At 37.6% G+C, this 13,089-nt stretch overlaps 2 protein-coding genes across 7 annotated transcripts in view; one reads left to right on the top strand and one right to left on the bottom strand.

The window, feature by feature from the left end:
• Positions 1-570: 570 nt before the first annotated feature.
• Positions 571-6,341, bottom strand: Brd7-9 (Bromodomain containing 7/9). 6 transcript variants are annotated; one of them, XM_083085165.1, is made up of 4 exons: positions 6,259-6,326; positions 4,603-4,714; positions 2,091-3,791; positions 571-1,824 (listed from the first exon to the last, which is right to left on the bottom strand). In XM_083085165.1, exons 3-4 carry the CDS (start codon positions 3,679-3,681, stop codon positions 1,148-1,150), a joined length of 2,268 nt encoding a protein of 755 aa, XP_082941291.1. In that variant the 5' UTR covers positions 3,682-3,791; positions 4,603-4,714; positions 6,259-6,326; the 3' UTR covers positions 571-1,147. The 6 variants fall into 6 exon arrangements, with proteins under 6 accessions (XP_082941291.1, XP_082941290.1, XP_082941289.1 ...); XM_083085164.1 differs by having other exon boundaries at positions 6,200-6,316; XM_083085163.1 differs by lacking the exon at positions 6,259-6,326 and adding an exon at positions 5,265-5,756.
• Positions 6,342-7,811: 1,470 nt separating this feature from the next.
• The window catches only part of Kcc (solute carrier family 12 member kcc), an 81,843-nt gene continuing 76,565 nt past the window's right edge, over positions 7,812-13,089 (top strand). The window contains exon 1 of the mRNA XM_083085156.1: positions 7,812-8,256. Coding sequence (XP_082941282.1) covers positions 8,190-8,256 — 67 coding nt within the window. The 5' untranslated portion in view covers positions 7,812-8,189. The remainder of the gene's footprint in view (positions 8,257-13,089) is intronic.

The raw sequence follows: 13,089 nt of genomic DNA, 5'->3' as shown, positions 1-13,089 counted from the left end.
TGCAAGAGCTGTAACGATACTGCCTGACATGAACGGGTTAATGCAATTGCCATCCTACTGGGAACATATAGTCTGTGTTGCTGCAGAATATTCTCGAGCAAAGTTGAAATAGGTTTCCTTGTTGAATTAAGAAATTATACTTATTACACGCTTAAAATTTCAGACAACGTATCGAAAAAGAGAAAAGATTTAGCAAAAATATTTTTTTGTAAATGTAGACAGAAGTTATATAAGAGAACTGTAGCTGAAAACTGAAGATTGTGCCCGAGTTATAATCCTTTCGGTTCTCAGTAGCACAGTAGTGCTTGAAGTTTCTATGCTATCGACTATAATTCCGCGGTTTCACAACTTCGAGTTTAGAATTGAATCGCGTATTAATCTCCTTGAAACTCGGAATATTCGCAGAATATCGGTATCTTTGTACATTGCATGCTATACAGTATATTTCAAAGCATTATTCGCTTCATTAGATACGCCGATTTATTTTGTTTCCGATTATGACTGAGGCTGCTGCGCATCTTCCTTCGATTATGCTTCGAAATATAAAATATAGCATTTATCAGTGATCAATAATAATGTTGTACATTTCCTTTATACACACACTGAAATACTAGTATGTACACTCTATGTACAGGACCAATGTTATGTCCTTGATAACGCAACATATAATATCGGATATTGATATATGTAAATTACATTTCGCAAACGTTGCATAACAAATAAGCCATTATGCACAAAATAATAAATGTATGTAAAAATAAAATTTAAATATTTCATTCCTTATAAAATAAATGTCCAAGTCTTGTAAATATATTTCTATCTTTAATTCAAAAAAGAAAATATATAATCCTGTGTTCCATTTTTTTAAATTTTACATAAACTTCATTTTATTCTAATATATCGTGTGTTTGCATTTCAAATTTAACTTCTTTAACATCTTTGATGAAGAAAGGACAACATAAAAAATTAAAATAAAATGAAGTGATTAAAATAAGGCACAGGATTATATAATTTAATTTATTCTTAATCGTACATGAAAAAATTAGCATATCGATAATAAAATGTACAGAACTCTGTATATTTATAATTTATATTTCTATTTGTATATAAGTTATATATTGCAGAACACTCAGAACGTGCGTATGCACTAAGACTCGGATAAAATATCCTCCAGAGTTTTGTCGTCGTGGAGAGGCGAGTGTCCCAATGTGGGATCGCTTTCTAGAAATTCACGCAGTTCGGACTCAAGATCAGTCACACCGGATGGCTCCGTCGCACTCAACAGAGACGGTGGTGTCTGGCTGCTGTGTGTCATACCCATCTGCATTTGGATCGATGGCGGTGGCGGCTGATTCGCGCCTACAATACTCATATTCTGATTCTGCTGGCCAGTCGGACTTAATAGATTCGTATTCTGAATCGGAGAGGTCGGCAGCAGGTTCGACAGCACTTGATTATTTCCGTTATTCGCACTGGGCGGTAGTAACGAAGTATCAGCGACTATAGTAGGATTATGCGTGATCGGTTCGACTTCCATGGGCTCTGGTCCGCCCAAGGGTGCTATGCCCATCGCCCTACGCAGACCGTCGACTGGTGCAATACCTGAGGGTGGCAGTTTCTTCGCTATGTCGGTCAGATTATCAGTGATCTTCTCGGCCAACATCACTTCAGCTTCTGCCGCCTTAGGAACATTGGACAGATGTGCCGGCGGTGGCGCTGATAAACGTTCATGCTGGACCTGTTTTAATCGATTTAGCATCTGCGATGTATCATCCAGACGACTCTGTAGAACGGCGCGTTCTTCACTGTATTTAAAGTCCTCCTCTGCAAATAGGAAACCATCTCATGTAAATAATGCGAAAGAGAAACGCGGCATCGAAGTTTTAAATTATTTTGACGGCTTGTTAAATAATTAAATAGTTCTATTTTAATAAAATTTATGCAGACATTAATATAAACATATGTTCAAACTAAGATGTTTTAGAAAATAGAATTTTAATATAAATAGCATATATAAATTATTGCAAATTAATTAAAAAAGTCGTTTAGATCGTTTATTTTTATCGATATATAATCTCACATATAATTACCTAAAGTGTCTAAGAAGTTTATATCGATACCGAATTCCGAGAGTGTCTTTAATTGCTCGATATCAACCTTGACCTTATCCAGCGACGAAATGTTACGATTCATGTCCTGTATAGGTTTCTCCAGTATATTCTTGATTTTCTCTTCTTCTTCTCTCAATTTTCGTTTTTCCTCAATGAATTTTTTCGTCTTTCGATGATCGCCACCTGTGAGAATGTCCAACAGATCGTCAACCATGGTTAATGTGTAGTCACAATCCTTGGCAAAGTCCAGAATTGACTCGGCATACTGCACAGCCGTTTCATCGCCATAGGTCTGATAGACCAAGTCCGTTTCTTCCTTGGTGAGATTAGAGAACGTTGAATCGTAGCTTGGTGCGTACGAACCAAACGCTCCATAATACAACGGTTTCACCGGCTTCGACATGTTTCTACGATCCTCCCGAAATCCGGCTAATGCTCCTGTGCCGTGGTTCAACTTGCCTATCAACTGGCCCAGCGACACAGGTCTTTGATTGGTTCCAGGAATGATTCCGTCCCCGGGTACGATAATCTGCAGACTGGTAGTGCCGTCTTTCTTTTGTCGCAGAAAACCCATCTTAGAGTTTGCTCTCTTCAGACTGAGTTTTTCCATCGCCGTTTTGGCTGCCCCTCTCGCTTGCTTGAGTATCTCTTCGGGCGTCAAGTCGTCCGGTATCGCCTCGAATTTACCTAAACTAGCCAGTCTCATTTTTCTCTGATTTTCCTTCCTGAGCTCCTCTGCCTCTTCATTGCGTTCCTCCTGTTCACGTTCTCGCTCGATCTGCTCCTCCGTCACAGGAGCATCCAAATTGTTCGGATCCTCGACGCCCAATTCGAATCCGAGCTCCTCTTTCGTTATATCGTTCATGTACATCAATACTGGCCTGAGCTGTCGCAGTTTTTCGGGAGTGACCATTTTCAAACCGACGTGCAACAGTTTTTTCGCTGCCTTGTAATAGATAGTATCAGAGTGATTATAAGTCATGGCGTTATCGCACATGAGCTTGAAATCATCTACGAATTCTTGTAGATTTTGATAATTGTTATCATCTATCTTTTGTTTTATCGTGCTGAAATCCATGGGATTTGTGATTATTTGAGAATAACCGGGCGCAATGCTGTCCGTAACTGGCCAAGCGAAAAATTGTTGTGGGTCTCGCTTTTCCATCGACCTCAACAAATGTTCCAATAATCTCTGGAGAGGTGTGCGCTCTGCTATTTTTCTGAGAACGCATGTTCTGGGTTCACGATGTGGTGATAGAGAGCTTATACTACTAACGCCTACCCTTAATTCACCGCTTGGCGGTGGCCTGAGTGGTAACAACTGATTGTGATTAGTACAAGTCTTTTTAGGTATTGGCTCGGCCAGATTTTCGTCGGCATCACCGACCGATTCCTGACTCGATTCTTCTCTTCGCCTCTTCTTGTCCTTATGATGATGTTTATGCCGTTTATCTTTCTTTTTCTTCTTTTTTTTGAGTTTCTTGTGGCCGACGTATCTGTCATATTCCGTGTCTCCTTGACTGACAGAGTAGTTGAGGCCCAATTGTTGTTGGTAATGTTGCGACAACATCGTGGCCTGACTCGGCGACTCGCTACCGTGTTCAGGCGTTCCAGTACTGCCTCCTACTTTCAAGATTAACTTCAAGCTAGGCGGCTTGTCCGTCGTTGTGTACTGACCCTCTGTTAAAAATGAAGAAGAAATACAGTCAGTGTTGCATTCAAAATAAACTTTTTAAAGCAGCGTACTAAAATCTTTGTTCTATAAAAGCTATACACATGATCTGCTGTGTGCCGCATGCAGCAATCTTGCAGGAAATCTTGCGGAAAATTATGCAGGATAAGAGCATAATATAGCAACACAAGAAACAAGAAACGTCGAGAGATGTTGCAATGTGTAACATGAAGGTGTTGAAAAGAAAAAAGTGCAAATTGTAAATAATTATAAAATCTACGGGACATTAAGAGACAAATGGATGGGAAGCATGTCGACGATAATGTAAAGATGACTTTATTAACAGGATAGTGACCTTGTTTTCACATTCAACAAACTGGAAGCGAGATGGAAGTAGCTCGAAAATCAAATAAATCTTAATAATAGAAATATACACTATAAAATAATATTTCCATTGTTACTTTAAATCGACTGAATAATCGACGGGAATAATCAGGGAGAGCAATCATCAAAATTGAAAATACCTCCCTAAGAGGTGAAGCGAAGCATATGTGGCTCTCAATGCCACGATACATAACAGCCATAGGAATTATATGATTGAAGTGCAACAGGTTTGTCTATGTGTAACTGTATCTTGTGCCCTATACATAATATTCTGTTGTAACAATTCTTGCGTAAATCTTGTTGCACTTCAATGGATTTAACAAATAAAAAAAAAAAAAGAAAAAAATGAAAGGGTTTGGGGCAATTGATAATTTTAGAAGCACAGCTAGCTTCTGTCGTGCAACCAGTCCATGTCCGTTGTTATTCGTCACTTACTTCTACGTCACGCCTGTTGCTGTAGAACGCTTCGTTTATACTTTCGAATCCACCTCACTTTTACTCCAACCTCACTCTCAGTTTGTCCTTGGTGAAAACGTAGTCAAAATTCCTGTGCATCATTAAACTATGAGTACGAGAAGGATTCCAATGAAAATTTACAAAGAGCGTAAACTGTATCGAATACCAATAAAGCAAAAGTCTTAGCTCTTTAGCAGTCTCTTTTTCATTCGAATCCTTTTTATGATAGACATATAAGTACAGAGTTTGATTTGTAGTGCGATGAAATGATGCTTCAGTAACACATATCCTTACAAATCTAATCTACATCTAATTCTCTATCTTTCTCTCTTTCTCTCTCTCTCTCTCTCTCTCTCTCTCTCTTACTCGAAGATTATACTTTTCGGAGTAAATTTCTTCATTGACAAGGAGTAAGTCATTCTAACAGAAGACGATACCCCACTGTTGTTTATCATTCATTCTATTGACGGACACAGGACAATCAATGACAATTTCCTTCGACGAGAAACGACGAGATGGAATAAACAATAGAAGAAGAGGAAAATTCGAAACGACGTTCTCGGAAATAGTGGACAACTGTCACAGATCGGGATCCTGAGTACGATCGGAGAGAATCGCGCGTGTCTTCATCTTTTCCTCACCTTCGTGTCTCTCGCGCTTATGCTTTTTGTGTTTCTTCGAGCCCATATTTCGCGCGTTCGACCGCAGCCTCGTCCGAAAAACAACAATCGGCGTCTCTCAGCGTTACCTCCTCGCAACAGCCGCTGCGTACACAGACAACACAGTAGCCGCCATTGATGACGTCACGCCCGTCCGTCCGCGATCCACCGTTCCGACTGTCAACTCGGCGAAACACCGGCACGCGAGCTGTCAACTATCATGGCGCGTCGCCCGCGCGATTCGGATACCACTGTTCGCGTCATTCCGGCAAGAGTACTCAAATTATCATCGAGCATTCCATTGTTTTCGTTGACTGAATTATTAACGAACTGCGAACGACACTTTCGAAGCGCACTGTAAAAAAAAAAAATAAATAAATGGGTCTTTTGATCTCGATATGAATAACCGTGATATGGAAAAGTATGAAACGAGACTTTCGGTGAGTTAACCCAGCGAACACCAAGTAACATTTATATAATTGTTGGTTGTAATTTTCCACTCAACAATATAACTGTTACATAACAGTTATATTGTTGAGTGGGAAATTATAACTAACAGTTATATAACTGTTATTTGGTGTTTGCTGGCAAGTTTTATCAGTGAATCATAGATGATAAAATCTGAAAAATATATTTTCGTCGCGGAATTTTATCCCGACGAGATTTTCACCTCGATCGCTCGACGACCGGGGATACTTAACGTCGAAAGTGGGAGGATCGCGAGAGAGGATACACCGATCCGGCTGACTTTCCACGGGAAAAGAGGCGATTTCGCGTTTCGAACATGGCGGCCATTGCGCGTCCGTGCGGACGTTCGCGGACCGAGAGCTTCGCGGACGAAGGAAACCCTCCCTAACCTATAAAAATGGGTCGCGTACCGGCACCCGTTACCGTCGATCGCACGGGACGATACTCACCTGCGCCGATCGCGGCTCCCAGACGTCAAATCCCGCTTAACGATCTCGGAGCGACTCACCTCGCACGATGACGGCTCTCGACGACGCGATTAAAGGGACGGCGATCAGCTGTTTCTCGCTCGAAACGCCGAGAGATAGACAGACGGAGGAAGAGAGAGACGGAGGAGGAGAGACAGAGAGCGAGGAGAGCGTTCCTGCGGGTTGAAACTCGGGGGAAAAAATACCTCTCTCGTGCCATACCCGATACGAGACGTCAGCCTCCGAGTCTCACCGACTGATTTGTACCCTTCCGCGAAATCGCCACGCGAGATGATAAATCGAATATAACGCAATAGAAATAAGCGGAATAGTGATATAATCCTCGCTAATTTATACGAGATAAATTTTCAGATTTTTTTTATTTCTATACAGATAGAATTTTATTTGAAGCATCACAATAGAATAAATAATTATTATATATACACATTAATAATTATTTATTCTATTTACAGAAAGAATGCTTCGTGAAAAATATTCGATGTAAAAAATTCCAGCTGTTTTATTTTTCTCGATGCTTCAAATTAAATTCTATCTGTATAGAAATAAAAAAAATCTGAAAATTTATCTCGTATAAATTAGCGACTATAATAATTATTTACGATATGTAATAAAACTAATGAGATTGTAACGTTAAAAAAAGACATCCTTGAAATACGTCGAGGAATACTGTGCTGGAAATACTATTCGAGTGTCTTATTTCTGTTTTTCAGAGAATGGCTTATATAATTGATGACGCTTTTACGCGACACCTCCCGAACGTGATACGAATATTCGCGGCGGTTTCAGAGGAAAAAATAGATGGTTCGTCGCAAGTTCGTATCTTTTAGTAAGAATGTTATATTCCGCGCATTGATATTTTTTTTTTTTTGCGAGAAGCAATATAGTCGCACACCCGGTAGAGTCGAGTAGTCCTGAAAAATTACGATAAATATCTTGTATCATTATATTATTATATCATCTTTAATGAAGCATAAATTACGAGTTTACTAGGTACGTTACTGAAGGCGTAATGGGTGGTTGAGGGCCCGCGAGAGGGCGAGCCGACACTGCAGAGGTGCAAGAAAATATATCGAGTATACCATCGAGGACAATTCCGGCGCCAATTCAATGCCTACTCCATCTTCTCCAATCAGTCTAGTTTTTTCCCGCCTCCTCCCTCCCCGCTCTCATCTCATCCTTTTGTTTTCGTTCTTACAATTAGCCTCACTCGTTCATTATATTAGCCTTTGTTCCTCTCGTCGTTCTTTGTTCAGTCATTTTTTTCACCGTCTGTCGTTCTCCGAGAGAATTTTACCTTTACTAATATTATTATAATCATTTGTAAGGATAAGATAAGAGAAATTTGTTCTGTCTCATTTCTTATATTTCAAATAATTTAATTGTTTTTTTCCTTCCCTACTTATCTGCTGTCCTTTATCTTTCCCCATCATTTTCTTTATCGCTCCTTATGGCGTTATATTTCCCTCTCTCTCTCTGTTCGTCGTTATTTTCCACCCTCGTCTCTGTCTCACTCTTGGTTTCCTCTGTACGACGTTCATCGCTGTCAGTGGATACATACATGGTATGTCAGCATACCAGACAGATTCTCGCTTTTCGATACCACCCGTCGCTCCCTCTCTCTCTCTCTCTCTCGCTCGCGCGTCCCATCCCTCCTTCTCCAGTCACTGCCCTTACCCCCACTCCTCGCCTCATGTGTAACGATAACACCGGGCCGCGGCGTCGCGTCGCGTCGCGTACAGTAACGCTCCGTAATTTCACATCGGCGAATGGGGGACGCGCACGCGAGTGACAGCGCGCGAATTCGCCGATTCGTTCGCATCCCGAGTGTCATCCGATCGTGCATTCGCATCGATTGATCGTTTCGGCGTCCCGAGATCCGTCAGCGTTGGATCTGCCCTCCGACCAGGGAGACGACGAGGAGTGACACGAGGAGCAGCCGGAGAAGAGAAGAATGGAGCGGTTTCGAGTGACGCCGGCGAACAACGCCACGCGATACATGCAGCCGGTACGCGATTGTGGTGAGTGTTTTCTTTCTACTCCCGACTGCTGCCAACCTACGGTTGGCAAAAAGACGGAGGGAGTATGCGTTTCACCGAGCTCGGATTGATTGTCACGGGTATTCTCGATAACTATAACATAGCTCGATATCATCTTTTGCACATCAGTTTTTTATTAACCAAGGATGGTTTAGAACATATAATTATCATTTTTTATTATAAAACCTTTCAACTCATCAAATTTTTACTCCCCACTGCTGCCAACCTACGGTTGGCAAAAAGACGGAGGGAGTGTGCGCTTCACCGAGCGCGGATTGATTGTCACGGGTATTCTCGATAACTATAACATAGCTCGATATCATCTTTTGCACATTAGTTTCTTTTTAACCAAGGAAGGTTTCTAGTATACAATTATCATTATTTATTCTATTAATAAAAGGCGGAAAATAATATTGTTTCGTTTGTTTTCTCGCGTCCAGAAATACACACACACTCACACACACACATATACACACATATACATACATATATCCCGTCGAGAAACCCCACGTGCGCTCTCCCCGTGGAAGACGCCGGACGCGTGGGTCTGTCTCGCGCGCGCGCGCGCGCATTTTTATTTTTATCGTCGATCGCATCTCGTGCATGAGTCGCCGATAACGCGGCCCACCATGTTGCGCGCTATCCGCGTGCTCGCCTGCCGTTCGCGGCTGACTTCGCGTCGCTCTCGGCGCATGACTGTCGCGGGTCAAAACCCTTCGTTTCTGCCGTGTCTGGAAAAAGGGGCATGGAATCAGATACACCTTCGAGGAAAAAAGGATAGCTTTCGAATAACGAAATATACTCCTGCACAAAATAAACGCATAATTTTTTTTTCACTTTTTCTTTAAAATTTTTCGTTAAAAGTTAAATATCAGCTTTTAAAGAGAAAGTGAAAAAAAATTAAGCGTTAATTTTGTCCAGGAGTATATATACTTCTCTAAATAGCATAATTAAGGCGTCATTTTTCGAAAGATTTTAATGGCTTGATAATGAGTTATTTTGAATAATAATGCCTCGAATAAATTATTTAAAATAAATTAATTGATAAGAAATATCAATGTGTGTATGTGTGTCAAGCGATATATTAGTATTTTGCAATAATAACAATTAAATACAAATCAAAATAAAGGGGATTTGTGAAACAAAACACTTGGTTAGATAATAGACATTATAATTATGTAACAGGAAAGTCAATCAACCGCGACTTGATAAAAGATGCTCGCAAAAATAGCCACAATGAATAGCATTAGCCTCGCTGCATTATTCATGCATTTGCACGTTCGATCGCAATTATTTTCTCATTCGTGTTATCCTCAAACAATCACAAGGACGTATATGAGATATAAAGAGCAACAAGTAAATAATTTATTGATAATTTATCATCGTTATATCCTCATGATTTCTCGTCGAAACTCGAAAAAGATATAATCTGCGAGCGTTTAATATGTTTTATCCTTCATATCGTTGCGAACAAAAGGTAGCTCGATGTGTCGGGAGAAGCTTTCGTTCCAAGGTCAATCGATCGATCGTCATCACGACGGAGATTAAGACCGATCGTGTTAGAAGTTCGAAGAAGCCGCGATCAATACAAACTGTTTCATAAGCATTTCCCTTCACGTCAATCTTTGAACACGTATTCCTCGATTGACTCTGAGAGCCTATCTTTTCTTAGTGGACTTACCTTTGTTGATTGTGTAATAAAAATTTATTTATATATTAATATTAATTTGCCAATTAATTACCAATATCAATATTGAATAAAATTTACTTAGAAAAATAAATAATTTAATTATTAGAATATTTAATATATTTCAAGGAGAAAATTTTTAATAATTCTATTACAGTTGCCAATAATTTCAAATTTGTCAAAGAATACACTTTTAAAATGTAGTACAAAATGTAATTAATATTCAATAGTTTATAAAAGTATCAATTTATGCTCGACTGTGATCAGTTTGCATTCGCACTTTATATTTTCTCGAAACTCTGTTTAGCTTGCGTGCAAAGTTCGGCTATTTTTATCGAGAAATAATCGTCTCAGATCGCACTAATAAATGACAATTTAATGCGGCCAGCATTTCCGTTTATAACGTGACTTTTCGATTTTATTGATTGATCGGTCATCGACATAAATTAATACTCGGTTCTAACATTTTCATTGACATTTTCATTGCTAAAAATAAATTTTATCGTTAATCAAAGAGATTACGTCTATCGAAAATCATTTCACAAGAGTTCGAGCTAACGTGTTGTTATTTAGTTATTTGTACACATGATGACTATTTTGACATTTGTTTGTGATACTTACTTTCCTATTTAGATAAACACAAGATGTATTTCGTAAGATATCACACTATTTATTTTTACTGCGACGATCAAAAAGAAAATAGTATGTCGTGTATCGGTTACACATTCCCTTTGAACATCAATTTGAAGATGTGCTGAATTCTGAATAAAATTTAAATTTAATTAAAAAATTTCCCTCTCGCAAAAATATTTTAAGCGTAAAATCCTAACAGCATCTTAATAAAAAATTAATGTGCAAAAGATGATATCGAACTACGTTATAATTATCGAGAATACCTGTTACAATCAATCTGAACTCGGTGAAACGCATATTCCCTCCGTCTTTTTGCCAATCTACGGGGTTGGCAGCAGTAAAAATTACTTAGTTTACTTCATACATAATTTAAAAATCTCGCACAAATAACATATAACGCTATAATTTAGTAAAAATTAAAAAAAAAAACTTTGGGAGAAAATTTCAGAAGAGTATAATAATCGAAATTCTTTAATTTCAAAATATTTGAAATTTTGTGATTATATAATATTATATAGGGATATTTTTATTATTTTCTGTTATTCCACTTCTGTGGAAGAATATGATTCTCTGAGACACTTTGTGTTAAAATCATGTTATGAGTTTAAAAAGTACATCCAAGTTTATAACTTCTGTTGCCTTCGTGACCGTCCGAATCTTATCGGTCAAGCTAAAACAGATATTGACGTTTAGTTCCATCGTCCCGAATTTTAACGATGATTCATAAAACTTCAGAGATTGTCGTTATGACTTTACAAAAACAAATTTCATAATAATTTCATAATTTTACAAATTTCTTAATAATGACGATTAAAGTATATTATTCTAAAAAAAGTAAGGAAAGAAAAAAGTTACTTAAGCTTTCAATATTGCTCAGTCTTTATTTCATGACGATTACTTTATTGTTATCTTATTCTTTCGCATATATAAATTTGAGATATCATTTAAATCATCAAAATTTCTAGCAAAGATCGGAACGCCGCCAATGATTCAGGATTAATATATCCATGCGATTCGCATCTCTCTTACCTAATACGCCGAGAGAGATTATACGCAATCCGATTCTGAAGCTCGTTTAATTTGGTACGCGATAAATAACCGAAAAAAGATCGTGGTCGTTTGACGTTTCGTGACTGCAGCTGTAACGCGTTTTCCTGGAATAAGTGCGTATGTGTGCACACGCACTATATATACAGGGTGTTTCTTAATAAGTGCGAAAAATTTTAGATGATTCTTTGTCGAAAATTAAGGGGGTTTTTCATATAAATATTAAAAAGTTCTAATAAAAAATTGAATAGGAGTTGCTAGTTTCATCCCCTTATAACAATGCGGAGGCTGAAAAAAATATTAACAAATAACCTTTTTACTAGTAGAAAATATCCACCTAATTTCATTTCTTTAACTTGTTCCAAATTTGAGAAAAAAATAAAAACCTAATTTTTACTCCCATTTTTGGAGGTGTAATTCCACAGGAAGGGATGCAGGAGTATATGTTTATATGAAAAACTCTCCTTAATTTTCGACAAAGAATCATCTTCTAAAATTTGTCGAACTTATTAAGAAACACCCTGTATAAATATAACGATGATACGTATATATATAAAATGATATATATATATATATATATATATATATATATATATATATATAATATAAGATATCGAACGATTTTGCGAAGCGAGATGATATTTGATTGTACGAATCCGATGCGTTGAATTTTTAAAAAAAAAACTTGTCTGACCTCTGATTCGTAAGATTTGCATGAAAATCACCCGTGACATCACCGGTCTGAAGGCCAGTCTTTGTCGATGAGCAAACTCGCCCTGACAAAGCGAGACAGGATTGCTAGGAAGAACGTGAGGGGAGGACTATGCAATTGCATCCCTCCCAAGGTAGATTCGACGGTGGTCGATAACCCCGCGCAACCCCGCCCTAACTCTACGATCGTACATTTGTCGCTCTTGTGACTTTGTTTACTTGTTCACTTATGACACCTTTATTTACTTTTGTTTATCTTTTTTGATATGAAGAAAGTTTATCTTCACCAATTCATATTTATTGGATGTCACTCATAAAAATCTAAAAAAATATGAACTAATATATAAAATTAAAAAAATTGATGATATAAAATTGGTTATATGTATAAATTTGATTATGTATATAAAAGAAAAGAAGATTTTTTCTATACGAAAATTTAAAATAAAAGATAAAGTTAAAAAATTAATTAAATAATAGTACTGAAAAAAATAGATTTATATAAATTGTTCAATAATAGCACACAAGATCTATTCTCTATATTTATTATTATTATTATTATTATTATTATTATTATTTTCTTTAATTATAATTATTAATTATTAAATATTTATTAAATAATTATAATTATTAACTATTAAATACTTATGCAAACGAATTGACTTAATTACGTTATATTGAGTTTTTTATTACTCTAATGATTTTTCGATTGGAGCTAATATTTAATTATCTGAATACTA

This window comes from Camponotus vicinus, unplaced genomic scaffold (assembly GCF_025532165.1).
Source record: "Camponotus vicinus isolate PSW18456_S1 unplaced genomic scaffold, iyCamVici1.0 SCAF_12, whole genome shotgun sequence".
Taxonomy (NCBI): Eukaryota; Metazoa; Arthropoda; class Insecta; order Hymenoptera; family Formicidae; genus Camponotus; species Camponotus vicinus.
The sequence above is the reverse complement of the archived record's forward strand: the minus strand, read 5'-3'. Positions and strand labels throughout refer to the sequence as shown.